Source organism: Nanorana parkeri, unplaced genomic scaffold, assembly GCF_000935625.1.
Source record: "Nanorana parkeri isolate BGI_ZX_2015 unplaced genomic scaffold, ASM93562v1 scaffold159, whole genome shotgun sequence".
NCBI lineage: Eukaryota > Metazoa > Chordata > Amphibia > Anura > Dicroglossidae > Nanorana > Nanorana parkeri.
Genome location: NW_017306427.1, coordinates 122,374 through 142,068, shown reverse-complemented (window position 1 = coordinate 142,068; position 19,695 = coordinate 122,374). Strand labels below are relative to the sequence as shown.

Below are 19,695 nucleotides of genomic sequence, written 5' to 3'. Positions count from 1 at the left end.
AGAAAGGGAACGGGAAGGGGGGGGGGGGAAGAAGGAAGCAGAAGAAGAAGAAGAAAGGGAAAGAGAGAGAGAGAGAGGGAGAGCCGGAGAGAGAGAGAGAGAGTAAAGGAGAAATCAAGAGAGAGAGGGAGGGAGAGAGAGAGAGAGAGAGATAAGGAAAGAGAGAAAGATTTTAGGAAGAGAGAACCAGTAAGAAAGAAAATGGGAGACAGAGTGAGAGAGAATGTTAATGACGAGGGGGAAAAAACTCACAAACAAAGCTTTCAAAAGACTTAGGGGTCTATTCACAAAGCTGCCGAAGGATCTGGCCATAGCTTCGGCTAATCTTTCGGCTGATCCTTCAGCTAGCTTCGGCCCCAGGACCCCTTCGGTTCAGTAGAAGGGAAGGGCTGCTGTACGGGCTATTCACTATAGCCCGTACAGCTCCCGAAGTTGGCCGAGCGAAGGCATATGCTTCGTCTCGAATGAGCCTAGGTAAAAGCCAAGGCTGGCCGACAGCCTGCTACTGACAGCTGGGTGGAGCCAGTCGTCATCTCACGCTTGGCTCCGGCCACTTGCATGCAGAGACAGACCAGCGTCCTCTGGTTACCAGGTAACCAGGGACGCTGATCTGTCAGTACACTGAGAACCTGGCGGCTCCGCCGAGTTCTCAGTGTGTAATGATAGTTCAGCGTCACTGGTTACCTAGTGACCAGGGGATGCTGAACTGTCATGAGAGCTTGTCGGAGCCGGTGGTGATATCAAAGCCAGCTCTGCTAAGCTCTCATCGTAATAACAGAACCCAGTAACCAGGGACGCTGTTCTGTCATTACAATGAGAGCTTAGCGGAGGCGGCTTTGATATCACCGCCGTCTACAACAAGCTCTCATTGTAATGACAGCTGGTCCCGGCCAATAGAAAACAGTAGGGTGCGGCTAGCTGTCACTGCTAGCTCCACCCAATCGTTTTCTACTTACTTTTTTACAGTTTTTCTATTCTGCTCGGTACCACAGAGGTACTGAGCAGAATAGCGGAGCCGGCAGCACTCGGCGGCATTCGGCTATTCACTCACTGCTGTTCGACCTCTATGAGAATAGGCCGAACAGCAGCGAGTAGCTTGCCGGAGGTTCAGCTCAGCCGAACCAGATGTTGGTCATTTTGGTGTCACCCCTCCAATGGTGGCACCCGGGTACGGGCTGCTCCCCCCTTGTGATGCCACTGACCAGGCCCTCAGTTGAGAACTACTGATCTAGCGGCCATTACGCTTCACGGGCATCACAAATAGTCAACATTTAGGTAAATAAATAAAAAAGCCAATTTTTAAAGAAGTTATTTATGGAAGAAACACTTGTGTGAAATATAAAAAAAGAAAATATGAGAGGCGTGGCCAAGCAATGGAGCCGTAGAGACGTGCTGAGCCGAGCTTTGCTCCCCTGAGTGCCTGAAACAGCAGACTGATTGCAGTGAACTTACTATAATCCCCATGATTGGTAGGCGGAAATCGACACGAACCCGCAAACAGACTTCCCGGTGGACTATACCCGGCTATTTCTTACCAGCAGTGCAGAGACCCCCGGCAGACGCATCTACCCACATGAACACGAGCAGCCATCTTAACCCCCGCATGGCGGGCTTCTCCCAATCAGGTCAGTCGGTGCAGGTGGAAGCCCCTCATCCCATGGACTCATCGGCTCGTGACCGATCTCCCATCGGGTCACCCAGACTACCCACCACCGCATCGCAGCCCGATGACTCGATCCCGCTGATATCCCCGGTGCTAGCCTCGGTATTGGGGGAGGATATCAGAGCTCTCTTTAGCTCGCTGGCCACTAAGGTGGATGTTAGCCGTCTCGCACAACAGGTGGAAGGAGCACTGCGCAAAGAGATCGAGGGGGTGTCTCAAACAGTCACCGGCTTGGAACAAAAAGTGTCGGCAGTGGAATTGTCCCATACTGAGCTGACAGACGGGTCACTGCACTAGAGGCCGCGGTCACAGCCCAGAACAGGGCCCAGGCCTTAGTCTATTTAAAAATGGATGACGGTGAGAACAGAAACCGTCGGAACAACGTACGCCTGCAGGGGGTCCCTGAATCCACCACTGGGGCCGATCTCCGGTCCACGATACAAGCCATCCTGAACCAACTGCTAGACAGAGACCCCCAGACGCCTATAGAAATGGATAGGGTGCACAGGGCGAACGGCCCCAGGGGCTCTGACCGCACTGGCCCTAGGGACGTGCTGTGTCGGATTCATTTTTATATGCAAAAAGAGGCCATAATGAGGCAAGCATGGCTTAAAAAATCTGTGGATTTTGATGGAGCGCAGATCACGAAGATGCCTGACCTGTCCAGACATACACTCTTCCTCAGACGCATGATTCGCCCGCTCCTTACACAGATCTCATCGGCAGGGGCATCATACAAATGGGGTCACCCATTCCATCTACGTCCAAGTCCAGAGGGACGGAGCCACCTTCTTCCTGATGACACCAGACCAACTCCCAGAGCTGTTCACCTTCCTGGACGTGGAGCCCATCGATGTCCCAGACTGGCTGATGACCCCCCCGCCCCGAGGCCTAACCTACCAGCGGTTTCAAGACCCCAGAGGCAGCGCAGAGGACGCTCAAGGTACCGTTTCGGAGTTGGCCAGGCCCCAGGTCCTTAGTTTATACCACTCTCCCTATGTCGGGGGGCACGTCCCGGGTGGCTCAGGCTTTTCTGGACTTGGCCCCCAGACCTCCTACCTAATGTCCCGCCCTGGCTCTAGCGAGAGGCCGTGAACGTATCTATGCATAGGGGCCTGGTGTCGATGCATTACGGTAGCACGGAGGGGTTATAAGGTAATCACACAGACCAGCCACCTTCATGAGCATTACAATGCTAACCGGCATGTTCCGGGGCAAGTAAGGGACTTGTGGTCGGTTACTCCTCTCACTGATCCTACTAGGTTGCTATAGATAAGTTGTTCCGTTATGTTATCACTTTGGGGTGACCCTATATAATAGGGTACTCAGGTGAGCACACCGGCGTGTTCCCTTGCTTTTCACTTCCCCACTTAGATTCCCGCCGCTTCGCTGATAGCGTTGTGGGCTGTTTTAGTTTTCGCTCAGTGTTAAAGTTCTAAAATTTAAAGTTTACTACTGTTTATAGTGCATACGTGTTTTGTCTTCTGTCTACTCTCCCAGTCCTTGTCTTCTTGTCCTGCCTCCATTCTGGTCAAATAGCTTTCTTGGAGGCATGCTTTCTGGCTCTAGCAGACTTCGTGGAAGGGACTCTTATTATGGGGGGCAATTTTAATGTTTCCAGAAACGCCTCCCACCTCTCTTATACCTTTCTCCGACGACTGCGGAAAACTTTACACTCCGAGCACCTGGTAGATGTGTGGCGCACGAGAGCGTGACTACTCATTTTACTCCAACGCACACCGAGTCTACTCTAGAATAGACTACTTCCTAGTTAGACAGAGAGACCTACATAGGATACGCCACACCTCTATCGATGTCCTCACGATCTCTGACCATGCCCCGATCCTGATGGAGGTGCTTCTCCACTCAGAGGGGCCCAGACCTTGGCATTGGCAACTTAACGATCTCCTTCTGGATGACCCCTTACTGACAGACCGCGTTAAGCAAGACCTCACTCAATTTTACCAGCATAACCAACCTCCAGAGTCCTCCCCCCTCTTTATCTGGGAAGCTCACAAATGCTGTATACGGGGTACCTTCGTAGCCCATGCCTCCCAGGCAAAACGTAAACGTAATGAAGTAATCTCATCGCTGTTAGGGCAAATTAGTAGGCTGGAGACCAGCCACAAACAAACTCAAGCCAGAGAGGTGGAGGCCGAACTCTGGACCTTACGTCAGAAACTAAACAACATACTGCTAGGCAAGATCAAAGCAAAACAGGTGAGGGTCAAAAGAGCATACTTTGAATACAGTAACAAGCCTAGCAGGTCCTTAGCCCTAGCACTCAGGGATTTCCGTACTCAAACTTTTATCCCCAACATTACAGGGCGAGACGGTAAACTCCTGTCCAGTTCTGAGGCCATAGCTCTCATAGCTCAGAGACTTTTTCCTAGAACTTTACAATTTAGAAGACTCACGATCCCCAGAATGAGTCACTGGTCGCCTCTCCCAAATTCAGATGTACCTGGCCCAAACGAAGCTGCCCTGCCTATCCCCAGAAGAAGCAGCGGAACTTGACTCTCCCATCACAGCCATAGAATGGTCACAGGCCCTGAAGCAGATGAAACAGTGACCAGTTGACTGACCCATTTCTCCAGGCATACAACTCCATCCTCACCGGCCAAACCGTTCCTGCAGACTCACTCAGAGCAACTATCACGGTCATTCCTAAGGAAGGAAAAGACGTTTCCCTATGCTCTAGCTTTCGCCCGATATCCCTACTAAACATAGACCTGAAATTGTTCTCTAAAATCCTGGCCAATAGATTACTACACAGTGTCAGTAAGCTCATCCACACAGACCAGGTAGGCTTTTTGCCACGTAGAGACGCCAAAGATAACACAGTCAGAGTGTTGAATGCGATTCATCTGGCCACCTCACAACACATCACCACCATTCTCTTATCAACCGACGTGTAAAAAGCGTTCGACTGGGTAGACTGGTCGTTCCTTCATGCAACACTTAGGGCAATGGGTTTTGGGAACAACTTACACAGCTGGATATCGGCTATATACTCTACCCCTACAGCCCGTGTTAGAGTTAATGGCACCTACTCCACCTACTTCCCACTGACTAACGGGACCAGGCAGGGATGTCCGCTCTCCCCGCTACTTTTTATTTTATCGCTGGAACCCCTACTGTGTAAAATTATGGACAACCCAGACATCACGGGATTGCTCCCCGGCACTAGGACACACAAAATAGCAGGGTACGCCGACGATCTCCTCTTCATACTGACTAAACCTACTCTCTCCCTCCCAAACCTGATGGCTGAATTGGAGACTTATGGAGAATCTTCAAATTTTTAAATTAACTTGCAGAAATCCGAGGCACTCAACCTTACGGTAGCTCCTACCACTCTCTCCGGCCTACAGACGGCATTCCCCTTCCGTTGGTCGACCTCACACATTACCTACCTGGGGACAAAGCTGTCCCCTTCCATTGCCAAAGTGTTTGAGCTGAATTTTCCGCCACTACTTTCCGATATTCGACGTGATCTGGCCAAGTGGTCGGGCCGTACCATCTCGTGGTTCGGGAGAAATAGTGTATTGAAAATGAATATTCTACAACAACTACTTTACCTATTCCAAACCTTGCCAGTGCAAATCCCAATGACGTTTCTGAAATTAGTGCGGAGAGAGTTTGCTTCATTTATTTGGGCGAATGGTGCCCACAGGTTAAACAGATCTTTACTGGCTCTGCCCAAGTCCAGAGGGGGGGATCGGCTTTCCGGACCCCATTCGCTATCATTTGGCTGCGCATATGGCGCGAGCGTTTGAATAGTGTAACGTGTCCTCAGACAAACGCTGGCTGCAATTGGAACAGGCAACCTCTTCATTGCCAATGGCCGGGCTACTATGGACTGCCTCACCCTTACCAAGAGGCATACTACATCATCCGCTTACGGGTGTCACAATACGGGCGCTTAAGTCGGCAGCTACACTACTCCCAGACAGCGCCTCTCCCTCTATTATGTCTCCGGTCGTAGGTGACCCAGCCTTCGCCCCCAGCTTGGCAGACAGCTCCTTCAGACGCCTGGTGGAAGCAAATAGATTTAGGATAGGACATTTTCAAGTGTTTCAAAATCCTATCTGTCTCGACTCACTGAGTGGCCTGGTTACACCACCACTATTGAGGTGGCAGGCCCTTCAGATACGTAGATTCCTCTCAAGATCTAGTGCTCCCCAATCGCCACATACGGACTTAACACCGTTTGAGGACATTTACTGGGCAGGCGGATATGTTGACCATGGTCTGTCCACGGCATATGCCCTTATAATTTGGCTGGCTGACCACCCTGAACCTAGCTACATAGCAAAGTGGGAACGAGATCTGACCAAAACCTTCACACAAGACCAAAAAGAGTTCATATTGCATTTTTCGCATAAAGCCTCGATAGCTAGCTCAATACAAGAAACAGGTTACAAAATACTTACCAGATCGTTCCCACCAAGCTTCACAAAATGTTCCCTCAGACCCCGCTGACGTGCTGGAGATGTGGAAGAGAGGGGGGTTCGATACTCCACATCTTCTGGTCCTGCCAAAGCCTCGGGGAGTTTTGGGATGCAGTCCTTCGAATTATCAAACAACTTACAGGTGTGTCCCTGACTGGGGACCCGGCGGCTCTATTATTACACCTGTGCCCAATGTCAAAGACCCGATACTGCAAATCTCTGCTGATGCATCTGATCAACGCAGCCAGGGCCTGTATTCCTCTGTGTTGTGTTCCTCCTACAGTGGGTATGTGGCTACGCAAGGTGGACTAGATCCGCGTAATGGAGGAATTGACTGCCGCACTACACCATAGAGATAGAGCGTTCCGCAAAACTTGGTTTTACTGGTTGGAGTATCTCTACTCACCAGAATACAGCACACTTATGGTGGAGTGAAAGGCCATGCCATATTTGTGGAACGTTTCCTTGTGCAAGACCTTAGATCTGTCAGAATACCAACTCGTCACCTAAGCTGTAAGCAGAACTCCCTGGATAGTTAGATGGGGCCAGATGGGAAACATGCTTAAACGTGACATACTTCTGGCCCACAACTGATTCTTCACTTCCCCCTCTCCTCCCCACTTTACCGTACCAGCACCGCCCGATCCTCTTTCTCCCCCCCCACACCCCTATGTTCAATGTCTTCCTTCAATGGAAGACAAAGAGTACACGGCCATACGCCGCCCTACGCTCACCCCAAGTGTAGGTCCGTACAGGTGCGGGTGTCTCGGGTTTGGACGCAGACAGGATCCATCCTGTCAGCATACGAGTACGGACACCCACACGGACGTGCAGGGCAGGTGAGCGTAGGGCGGCGTATGGCCGTGTACTCCCATAGAGAAGGACGGGGGCTGTGTGCTAATCACACGCAGCACCTGTCCTTCCCGGGAGCTGCCCGATACGGCCGTGCACGCAGCACAGATCTGTACGTGCCAGCCTTTTCTCGTGTGAATGAGTACTTACAATGCAAGTGTTAATAAAAGTTTTTTCCCAGAGTTCTTCTTTAAATGATATGTGAACAATTGCTGCATCTTGTTAGACATTGCCATGTGACTTTGCGGAACATATTCCTTCCTGTCATATACTATTCAGCCTTCTCTTAGTAATGTATATTGTGGAGCATTATTTTCATAAAATCAGTGTTCGCACTTTATTATGGATGTCAGGAGGTTATTATGGGCACCGGGCTAAATATATTAGATGTTGAAATGACAGGAAATGACTGGTTTTGCCGAACCATGTTGGGCTTCGTTTTAAAGCTGAACTCCAGCCCCACCTTTAGTCTTGCACAGTTGTACAAGCTCCTCTCCTGTCCTGAAAATGCTTACACTTAATTCACTGCATATTGTGATAAGCCCACAGTAAACATTAGAAGATGCAGCATGTCAGATGAAGCCTGCCTCTTTTACTGGCTGGAGGACATCCAGGATCATCTAGCTCTTTCCACCCTAGCTTGACTGTCCCTGCTCTGCCCCTTCATTCATTGGATTTCAGTTCTTTAATTACGGAGGCTCAGCATATGTGGGCATTACCTGAGGCAGTCATACAAATGCAGCCTGCCTAGGAATGCCCACTCCTCCATACTGACATCCACCCATTAAGGCATTTTGATATTTGCATAACATTTCTCAAGAGACAGCTGCCGGCTCTTGAGAAATGTGATGTTTTCATGAAGCTATGTACAACACCCTGCCCCTCCCCCACCAGCCATCATTTGCTTACACTGCATAGAGTAGCACAGAGACACCGTGATGACATCATTGAGTGTAAAATAAGGTACACAATGAAAACAAAAAAGTTGTATTTAAAAATGTAATAATCAGGGGCGTCCCTACCCTTTTTCGCCCATGGGGTGGCCGGGTGGTGGTGGCATTTGCATCATCTCCCCTCCCAGCTGGGCAGGATGCCAGCTAGAGCATCCTGCTCAGCTCCTGGCAACCAGTGATGTTACTAGTTGCTAGGAGCTGAGCTAGACCCAGCCAGAGCATCTCAGGTTGCTAAGAGCTAGACTGGAAAATGTGTTTGGCCCTTACACATTTCCCTGCCTGGCTCCTAGAAACCTGGGACGCTCTAACTGGAAAGGGGACGGCAGGAACACTGCAAACATGCCGCTGTGCTTGCTGTCCCCCCCACATGACCCAAAAGATGCAGCCTAAGGCCACAGCCGGTGCCTGGATTAGGGAGGTCAAAATAAAGGCAGATTAAACTTCATCTTTAAGTGGCAAAAACACTAGATACATCCTTATGGTTTACACAATACAGTTTGTTTCTTCATTGTGTAAGTTGATGCATTCCTAAATTGTGCAATGACTATACTCACTCTTCATTTTGAACATTGGGGAAATACTATGCCTAACTGCCACATGCATAGAAACATATTTCAGCCCATTTCACATACTTTGGTGATGTGTTTTTTTGATACCCTCTCCACAAAACAAATTTGGAGGTTAGGAACTTAAGTACAGGGCAGGCAGAACACTACATAAAATGAATGCAGTAGTTCTTTGCCTGCTTTAGATTACATTATTTTTAGCTTCAAATACCATTATGGCATGCATACGAGATGATGCAAAGGAATCTCACATTTTACTTTGGAGGGATCATTTAGTTTGAAATCAAACCTGTGTAAAGTATAGAGCAAGTGAGTCAGAGAAAATGGTGAGTCTATTGAGCTTGAAGTTGCACACAAGCATGACTTTGCCAGTAAATGGGCAGTTTGCAGTCTCATTAATACTGTTAGATATTGGCAATGGCATAATTAACTAGTGTACAGTAGACACCAGAAGAAACTATGCATATAACAATGCGTATATATATATATATAACATAGTATATGTAATACTCTGTTCAGACTTCTGAAACCAATGACATCACATGAAATTTTGCTTTGATATGAAATTATCCAGCTGAACCAAAACATCATCAGCACAAGGAGGGAGTTAAATCAAGCAAGTTACTGACAAATTCAGACACATTTCTAACCAGGGTGGGTGTCACCTGGTGTGGCCGCTGCACATGTGTTATGACGTCCACAGTGTGACGTCATCACACATGTGTGGTGATTTACTTCACTGCCAGCGGCCATCTTGGAGATGGATGCCAGCAAAGAGAGGCGGGCATATTGACCCGGCAGGATCAGGTATGCTGCCGGTTGCTCCCTCTCTCTCTCGTGTCGCTGTTGGGCTCTCTTTTAAGAGGAGTTTACACCAAAATGACTGGTAGACATTTTGGTGTCACCCGGTGCGGGACTCACCCCCCTTGGGACACCACTGTTTCTAGCCCAAATCCGGCAACCCTTATTTGAAGAAGTATAGGGATTATGGTGAACTGCATTTTTTACATTCTGTTTTGTATTAGTACATTAGTACATGTTCCCTGTGGCAGCGCACAACTACTTTTTTTTATTTTTTTAAAAAAAGCTTGTAAATTAGTCTTGAAAAAGGCCAGAAAAAAGAGCACATTGGATGGAAGCGGCATGAAGGGGGCACCAAGCTTGATTGCATTTCAGCTATAGGGGTACAAGCTTGTATGCCTGGTGTCAAATTATGATCCATATAATTATTTATTTTACATAAAGTATTGTACTGCTATTGTAATACAACAGCAGTGCTACATTTCCCCTAGCATATATTCATTGAAGTAGAACTCCAGGTAAAAAAATTATTAACCCTTGCAGTGTGGGTTACCCTTACACTGCAAGGGTTAACTGCACGTTTTTGCCTAGGGTAAAAAAATAAAATATACTCACCCGAACCTTTAGAGCCAGTTTGCTCTTAGACTAGGGTTGCCACCTTTTCTTCAGGCCAAACCCGAACACTATAGCGCTTCACGGCAATTTGTTTGTAAAGTATACACTATGCATGTATTTTGTAAATAAACGACATTTGAGTTAATCACAACTTACCAGTATGCCACAGGTCCCCAGATATGCATTCTGTAGATAAGTGTACAAAGCAGTACCCATATACCTTGCCGCAGTTCTTACCAGATATGCCAAAAGTAACGGGTGCCGGTAATGACTGCGGATGGCGCTGCTCACAACAGAACAACAATACAGATGTCTCCAGCACACCGGCACCAAGATCCCATGTTACTGTGCGTTCCGGGCACGGGACATTGCGGTAGATGTGCGGGCAGGTGGAAACAAGCCCTTAAGTAGAACACCAGACATACGTTTTATTTGTTTTGTGTGTATTAAAATATATCACATAACATCTGTGTCCCCGACCTTCATTTCCTATTGTGTCACCTATAAAGAAATTGTGTCAGGTTTTGTTCCCCTGCCTGTATCCTTGATGTGTACTATTGCACATAAAAGATGCCCCCACAAAACATTTTTTTGGGGGGCATGTTTAATGTGCAATACTGATCCCCCCCTTCCAATTCATATTGCATTTGATAAAAATGTAATAAATACCTGCTTTTCTTCAAAGGTGAGATGACAGGTCGCTGAGGAGATGAGAAGGGCGGCCCCAAACTCGTCTGCCAGATGAAAGCGCTGCTCTCCACCCCTGCTGGCTGGCTGCCGGAGGAAGATTCGTCCCTCACGGCTCCCTCTCTCCCTGATGTCACTTCCTCCCACTACAGCCGCGGAGGAAATAGGAGGGAGGGAGAGTCGAGGAACAGGAGACAGCGCCACCTGGCGTCCGCCGCAAGAAATGCAGGTATAATGCGGCATTGTAATGTTTGAATCATGTGCCCGGGCGGGAGGTGGCCACAGACCCGGGCACGTGATTCCAAACCCGGGTTGTACGGGTGAAACCCGTACGGGTGGCAACCCTATCTTAGACCGGTCCCTTCCGCTTCTCTACCATCCACTGCTGCGGTCTAAGGTCCCCGAGTCATCATGTTCTATACACTGTGTATAGGATGTGAGGATGCTGTGGGTCATACCATGCAGCAGTGGAGGAGACAGGCAGGAGGGAGCACTGTTACAGCTGGCCGGCTCAGAGGCTCTGGCGAGTATGTTTTTTACCCTATGCAAAAACGAGCTATTAACCTTTGCAGTGCGAGGGTAGCCCCACTGCAAGCGTTAATACAATTTTTACCCAGAGTTGATCTTTAAACAGATTAGATTACTTGGTGGTAATAAAAGAGGCACATTTCTCCTGTATATTTAATTTAAAAAAATGACTTAGTCCTGTTTTTTATTCAGAACAGTCTAATTACACTAATTTTTTAAAAGAGGCAGGTTAAAAAATGTAAACATGAATGGCAATAACATATTTTAAATTAAGATGCACAAAGTAAAGTAAATGAAAACATTTTTATGAAATATCTTTTTGTGTATTAAAAATCATAGCAAACATGGCCTCCCATATACACTAAACACCAAAATAAATTATTGCCAAGAGCAGTTCTTCTATTAGCTACCCTGGCTTTGACAGTAGACAAATAGAGCAGCGCACCGTCATGTATATGCAAATTCATGCTATTTTAATGCCATCCTGTGAATCATGCAGGTCTGGCACTGCACAAAACGGAAGCCGCAGTGGTTACTGATCAACGCTACAAGTAGTTAAAGACTAGTCGTGATTCTGGGATTACTTTGTGATACAAGACTGTACATAGATGCAGGGCAAACCATCTGATAAATAATTATCTATTGAAAAATTATGATAACAATCCCAGCACCCCCCTCCTTTCCAATATATGTTGGTAATTCCCTCATTCATTTATTAAAGAAGTGGACACTGTTCACCTAGTAAAGAGAATGTTCAGTTAAGAACTTAAATGTTCACAGAGCTTAGTAAATAAAGCTTTGTTCAATTCAACCATGCGCTGGAAAATATCCGCAATTTTTAATTTCTCTTGTACATATGTATTCAAATCTAGCACAGCTGCACCTTAATTACTAACCTCAGTAAACATTTGCATTGCTAAGTGGATAGTCTCTACATAACTATACTAGTCATACATGGAGAGAACTGGTCAAGTTATCAAGAAAACATTGGTGCTCTTAAAAGACAACCTGACCCTGTAAAGCAGTGGTTCTCAACCTGTGTAACCTCCACCTGACCCACATTTGCTCTAGATCATTAAGTTGTGACCCAAGTCGCACTGCAATGGAACGCATGGCATTGCGGCACCGCCTAGTCTGGTGCTGGAGATGCGTTTGGGGTGCCATTCAAATGAATGGCAACGCAATGCACCTCCCACACCAGAACGCGTAGTAGATGCGATTGCATGGCACATTGCGATAATTGCATGGGACTGTTCGATTTACGCACTGTACTAATGTGAACGGGCCCTCAACAACACTAACAAGACACAATATTACACACTCACAGACATTCTCACACACACACACACACACATAAACAATCCCATTATTTTTTTTTTTAAAGGTCCACCCACCCAAAAATTATGGCAGATAGCAAGGGAGCTAATGCTTCCCCTTGCTATCTGCTGTTTTGTTTGTATTCTGACAACTCCTGCCATCAGAAAAAAAAAAACAGATTGCGTGGACATAAATAGCGAGGCTGTTATTGGCTATTTCAATTAGAAACACACATTTCTATTGGCCCTTTAATACAATAATATATATATGTGTCCCAGAGCCGTTGCAGGCCATGCATGCTCATGCCATCACACTGTCTTTGCTGCGTTTTACGCTGTGCTATGCTTCGGATCATGAGCTGTTTTCCATCCATACTTTTTTCTTCCCACCATTCTGGTACAGGTTCATCTTAGTTTCATCTGTCCAAACAATGCTGTTCCAGAACTGGGCTGGATTTTCTATTTTTTTTGGCAAAGTCAAATCTGGCCTTTCTATTCTTGAGGCTTAGGAATGGTTTGCACCTTGTGGTGAACCCTCTGTATTTGCTGTCGTAAAATCTTCTTGTTATGGTAGACTTAATGATAATGCTATGCCTACCTCCTGAAGAATGTTGTTCACTTGGCTGGATGTTGTGAAGGAGTTTTTCTTTACCATAGAAAGGATCCTACGATCATCCACCACTGTTGTTTTCCGTGGATGTCCAGGCCTTTTGTGTTGAAGAGCTAACCATTGCGCTCTTTTTTCTCAGACTATACCAAACTGTTGATTTGGCCACTCCTAATATTCCTGCTTTCTCTCTGATGGATTTCTTTTTTTTTTGCAGCCTAAAGGTGCCCATAACACCTTACAATTATCTGCAGATTTTCTGTGGTGAGATGGAAAAAGTACAACAGATTGGCCCAGGTGGAGATTACTCTATCCACACAGTTAAGTGTAGATTGAGGAATCGGTTGCACCTTTTCCATCTGACCATAGAAAATCTGCAGATAATTGTAAGGTGTATGGCCAGCTTAAGGCCTTGTTCACACCAAATGCAGAGCAGATCTGCATGAGTTTCTGCACACGCAGTGCAGTGGGTTGTGCCATGTTTTTGATGTGTTCTGGGCCGTTTTTGTTTAAAAACATTTAATTTTAAATTTTTTAGTTTAAAATGGGCTTTCAGTGCGTTCCAGGCGTTTGCATGCGTTTTTGATGCATTTGCATGCGTTCCAGAGCAGGTAAAATATGGCCTGCTGCAGTTTTTTTTACCTACTCTGGAACTGAACGCTGCGATGTGAACTGGAGCTAAAAAATACCATTGGAATACATTGGATGCAGTTTTGCTCCGGTCTGTAACTGCTCTGCGCTTGGTGTGAACAAGGCCTTAAGGTGCCCATACACTTTACAACCCTCGCAAGACAAAAGGGTTGTAAAGTACTTTAAAAAAGTACGATCTGCCCATCTTGGACAGGCAGATCGTACTCGCGATCATTGCAAGCCCCCCTGACTGCAATGACTGCAATGAGAGGCGGGCTTGCGATAACTGCAAACGGGCCGTGTGCGTATGCGCACACCAGCCCGTTCGGCAGTTGTCGAACAAGCAGGCCACTAACTCGCCGAGACTCGTACGATTCCCGGCGGGTTTTCCGGCCTGCTTGTTCGACAGAAGACATGCGACTGCACAGTAGAAACGGTCGCACGCCTTCCATACACTGCACGATTCTCTTACGATCGCAGGATTTCCAGCGATTCTCATACGAGAATCGTGCAGTGTATGGGCACCTTTAAGGTGCCCATACACTGCATGATTATCGTACGATAATCGTATGCGATCGGTTTTTCGTACGATAATCGAGCAGTGTGAACGGAGACGTGCGACCGTTTCTACTGTACGGTCGCACGTCTTCTGTCGAACCAGCGCCCGTTCAGCATTGCGGTCATCGGAAGCCCGCCCCTCAGGGGGGTGGGCTTGCGATGATCGAGAGTGCGATCTGCCTGTCCAAGATAGGCAGATCGTACGTTTTTTTAATCCCTTTACAACCATCGCAAGACTAAAGTCTTGCGATGGTTGTAGAGTGTATGGCCACCATTAGGAAGACCTGTTTTATTGGCATTGACAGCTCCTGTGGACGCATATTGTGGGTTCACAGCAACAGCTTCCAAATGCGAATGCCACACCTGGAATCAATTCCAGACCTTTTATCTGTTTAATTGATGATGAATTAATGAAGGATTAGCGCACACCTGTCCATGAAACAGCTTTTAAATCAATTGTCCAATTACTTTTAGTCTCTTGAAAAAGAGGGGGCTACATATTAAAGAGCTATAATTCCTAAACTCTTACTGCACTCTAAGCCCAGATTATTTATTTACTGTAACTTTAAATTTATTTTGGTAAACAGCCAAAATATCAGTGTCCAATTATTTCCAGACGTGTGTATATATATATATATATATACTGTAACAAGGACACTCCACTGAAGACCGGAGGTGCAAGTACAATGCAGTTTTATTTGCTTTCAAAACGATAGATAACACGAAATCCAACATAAATAGCTTGCTGTAGCATAACAGATAGGGGCTCACCAATCCTCGAGTTGTCACGTACACTCAAGGTGTCCTTGGCCGGTACAATAGTGTATCCCACTTCTGACACCACTTGTAACAAGGACACTCCACTGAAGACCGGAGGTGCAAGTACAATGCAGTTTATTTTCTTGGCCAAGCTTCAGCGCTACGGGGAAGTTCTGAAGTTCTGACTGATCAGTGTCCCAGGTTGCTAAGAGCTAGGCGCCGGGGAGATGTGGCCCTTACACATGTCCCTGCCCGGCTCTTAGCAACCTGCGGTGCTCTGGTCGGAAAGGGCATGGCAGGCAAACTGCAAACATTGTGCCCCTCTACCTGACCCAAAGAGGTGTGGGCTGAGGCAACAGCCTCAGGATGCCTCATTATAGGGGCGACTCTGGCTTCCTCTCTCTCGATCAGGGATGCTTGAAGTTTGACTAGGTGCTACTGGGTTCTGTGAGGCAGAGGCACTGATTGACTGCTCATGTAGAAGAAAGCAGTGCTAGTCAGAATTTGAAGAAGATGTCTATAGGTGTCAGATTGACACCCAACAGCAAAGGAGACCAGTGGACCTAAAGTCAGTTTTTTTTTTTCTTTTTCATTTACGTCCACTTTAAGCTATGTTATGTGTGTGAATGGACCGTCCATTTAAAAGTACATCCCAGCCAAAATGTAAATTATTTTTTTTAAAGAAGCACAACCAACCCACAGAGAATTTCCCAGGCAAAACTATAATGCACCAGTCCACCCATTCCCTTTTGTTAATTATCTGGTGCTCAGGGAAGCCATTTTATATTATTTTCTGTAATACAGAAGAACTATTCCCACACATCAATTGGAGGCATCATGCTGATTCTCTCATAGAGAAAATTTAAATGCTAAGTTTAGCAGACTTGCTTCACAAAACACAAAGGAAGTTACAACATATAAATTCAGGAAGCAGATTCACCGACCAGCTCCATGATTGGTATTCTGAAATCAGGTAACAGTGCACATAATGGGATTTTTGAGTTTAGCACAGTTGCAGTATTTGACAGATAGCATTAGCAGTTCACTGTCTGATTTCACTTGCTGTTAGAGTTGCTCTCAAGAATATGAAATAACTGTTCAATGTGCCACTAAATTTCCACTGCTTCTGACACATGGTCATTTCCATTGATTAAATGTTTTTGCAATTACTCACTCTAGGATGTGATTTTAATAGGTGCAACATGTTTTCCTCACACTCTATAAAAATGAATGCAATGTACAAAAAAACATGAATTTACTACTCCTTAGCTAAGGCGTAAAGGATGTGTCTACCCAAAACAGATTCTTCTAATACCATGCTGGCAAGTGGGTCTTCTATGTTCATCTCACATCCTGTAAGATATTTCATTTATTTTGATTTGATAAGAGTGAATTAAGCAAGTCAAATTCACTACAAGAAGAGTGCTATTCCAGCAGAGAGATTTTGACTTTGGTATCCCAAGATGTATGTAAGAAACCATCACAACATGGCCAAGCAGTGGAGACTGTTCTACTGGATCTCCAGAGCAATTTATCTCTGTAATACGACTGTACAGGTAAATATCACTTGTACATGTCTCAACTTTTTGCCACACTACACATGCAGATACAATCTTTTTATCTTTTCAATACCATAACTGCCCATTATACTTGACTGGCTTTATAGGAGTAAACAAGAACGCATCATAAAAAAGTTATTCCTCTGTTAAATTATATTTGAAAGACAGGGCATGGTATGGCTTTTTCAAATCGGTACTTTCTAATGGCACCTAGACATCGTCACAGTTTTTAAATGAACACGTTACCTAGCAACACCCTAGATTCTCCAATGTGGATCCTTGCTCTAATGAAAAACTCAGTACAAAATAAGTGAATGTAAACTGACCTGGCAGTGTCACATGAACGAATGTTTGAAAGTTACATTGTGGCAGGCCAGTAAAAGTCACTAGATACATTAATTGTCAAGTACACTGCTAAAATGCCTGTTTGATCCTGCCCTAAAGCATTGATATCATTTTATAAGACTGCTCAGATGAAAAATACCAGATCTGCCATGTTCCATGCCATTTTTATTTACATTTCACAAAGGGCCCATTTTTATGCCCAAACAATGCCACAATAAAGATGTATTACATTCCACATCGGATTTAAGGGATACAAATGTAAGCACTTTGTAAACCGAGCTGTTGCATTAGACCAGATTAGATTAACCCTGATTTGGGTTTTTTGGCTGGTTCTGGCACATCTGTACTATTTGGTAACAGCAAACACTTGGTGACAGCAAAACACTTTGGTGACAGCAAACACAGTGTCAGTAGACTCATATAAAATGTTACTGTACCAAAAATAGCATTTTAATCATTGCTGGACTGGTTAGCTTTATGGATTATTGGCTTTTTAGGGTATACACTGCAAACAATCTTGTTTCTGCCCCCATAGTACACAATCTTGTTTCTCTCCCCACAGTCTCACTTGTCCCACTGCAAATAAAACCCCACTGGCACTCCCTTTGTATTCACCGTAATGCAACGTAAATGAGAACTCCAACCCCCACCCCCTTGCAATTGCCACAGTAGATGTAAGGACCAGGGAATTCAGGTGAAAATATTTGCCACTAGAGTTCCCAAAAATATATATGGTGCAGATGAGTTATTCAGCATACCAGCACCTACTGCAAAATAAAATATTGATTCCAGGTGGACTGACCCTTTAAAAAGACCAGTAATGCTGTGCTATATCCCACAGGGGCCAATCACATTCCCCTAGATTTCAGCATATTCAACAATCAATACAATTCAAGAAGATGGCTGTTTAGTTACTATGAGTTAATGCAGTCTGCACATGCTTGTATCTATATTACCCATGCCACTGTAGAAAACAGATATAAAATGTAGCAATATATGATAAAGGTGTTCTGCACAAGCCAATTTAAAGATGCTTATTGTGGAATGACAATCTCTTTCAAGTGTGCTGGGAATTTCTCTCCAGAATGATATTGATATGCTAAGTAGCAGTGCTAACAGGTGGTTTAGGCATGCAAGCTATGCAGCATAATAATTACCTTTAGAATGAGATCCGTGTGATGTTGGTCCAACATGTTTGCTCTCCTAGATGAAGTTATGATGACTCTGCCGTACCTTCCAGGTGTCTGGAGATCAGAATATAGACGGTGCTTTGAACGGTTGACTGGGAAGAGACTATCCACCAGGTTCCTCTCTATCTTGGCTAGGCTGTGCTTTGGAGCTAGCAGATACTCAATGTTCTCCTCCACCTTATACCTGCTGAAGCTGGCCCCCAGCAAAATGGAGATGAGCACTGGAGCTGACACAAAAAACACTGGATGGCTGGCGATAAAAAACCCGAGTCTTGAAAAGCACGTTCTCAGCCCCCTGTGCAGAACCTTCCGCAACATCCTAGTGCAGAGGGAGCTAAGGAGGGGGAGAGGCACAGGCTGAGATGTGAGGCTCTCCCAGAGCCTTGCTAGGACCATCAGGGATCACCAACATACGGAGATGCTCCCTTATCAAAAGATAAACGTCAAAAACAAATGCGTTAGACTACTGATTGTATCCTCATCAGTTAACCTAGCCTAGAGCTATGCAGCTGAGAACCCAAACAAATACCCTTATTTCTCTCTAAGGCAAAAGATCTGTGCAAAGTAGTGTAGTTTGGTTAAAACATTAGCTAGTAGGCTTCCATTTGCCTCCCATTACCAAAATGCTTGCATCAGAGTAATTTAGGCTACAGGAACTTATCAGTTCTTCCAAAAACTTAGAAGTTGTGTATGAACAGCCACCTCCACTGCTGTATTTACTCTCAGGGATGGATGGACTTTTAATTAGCCATGATGAGGACAGGACGTCTAGAATGCTTCAGGCTATGAAGGAAGTCCATCCTCACTGCCTGGACATTAGCCATGGTTGGGATCACCGAGCAAAGCATGCTGCTTACTTGACCCTTGTCAATCAGAGATTGGGAAAGGCAGTTGACAAACTGGTGGTGGTGGTCTGATCATAAAAAAAAAAGCAGAAATTAACTCTTAAGTAAGTCCCATTGCTGCGTCCTCTAGGACAGGAGCAGGAGGTAGAATTCCAATGAAATGACCACCGACACCACTAAAGTCCAAGAAAAGGTGAATGAATGGTAGGTTAGATGTCTTCAAAAGTTGCGGCGCTCTTCTTCCACCACCTCCTGTGTCAAATCCCCAACACTACTTTGATGAGGTCTGAGCCACAGATGGCAATTGGAGAATACCATGGTTCTGATAGAAGGCTGATCATCGCAGAGATACAGTTTTGTGTATTTCATTGGTCTCAGGCGATTGTTTCGACTGCTAACACATCGCTGGAGAAGACTGCAACAAAAATCCTTGCAGCCAAAAACGTCTGGGCTATTCCCAAATCTCTCTGCTTCTCTCTGTATGCAGCCGCAACCTCCACTTAGAGTGCTGGAGTGAAATCTTCATAGGCTGTATTTCAGCAGCCATACCCATGATCGTGTCTGAAATGAAGAAAGCATTCAGCGGTCACATACCAAATGCCGGGGTGCACATCAGACTTGACCACCGTCTACCCCCCACCCCCCCCTCAAATCAAGCCTGTTGGAAATTAAAGGACTTCTCTGTGCAGCTGAGACAACTTACAGGTTAGAAAAAAAGGGAAAGCAGCCCCAGACAAACGCCTTCATAAGAAATGAAGCACATTCAC

At 45.8% G+C, this 19,695-nt stretch overlaps 1 protein-coding gene and 1 long non-coding RNA gene across 3 annotated transcripts in view; one reads left to right on the top strand and one right to left on the bottom strand.

The window, feature by feature from the left end:
* PTCHD1 (patched domain containing 1) overlaps positions 1–18,485 on the bottom strand; it is a 176,828-nt gene extending 158,343 nt beyond the window's left edge. Inside the window, exon 1 of one of the 2 annotated variants that reach the window (XM_018554454.1) lies at positions 18,051–18,485. In XM_018554454.1, coding sequence (XP_018409956.1) covers positions 18,051–18,479 — 429 coding nt within the window. In that variant the 5' untranslated portion in view covers positions 18,480–18,485. The remainder of the gene's footprint in view (positions 1–18,050) is intronic. The other variant, XM_018554455.1, reaches the window with a different exon arrangement.
* Positions 9,738–19,392, top strand: LOC108785398. The gene is made up of 3 exons (XR_001941128.1): positions 9,738–9,748; positions 14,286–14,287; positions 19,258–19,392. It is a non-coding gene; the product is annotated as an uncharacterized LOC108785398 (long non-coding RNA).
* Positions 19,393–19,695: the final 303 nt, after the last annotated feature.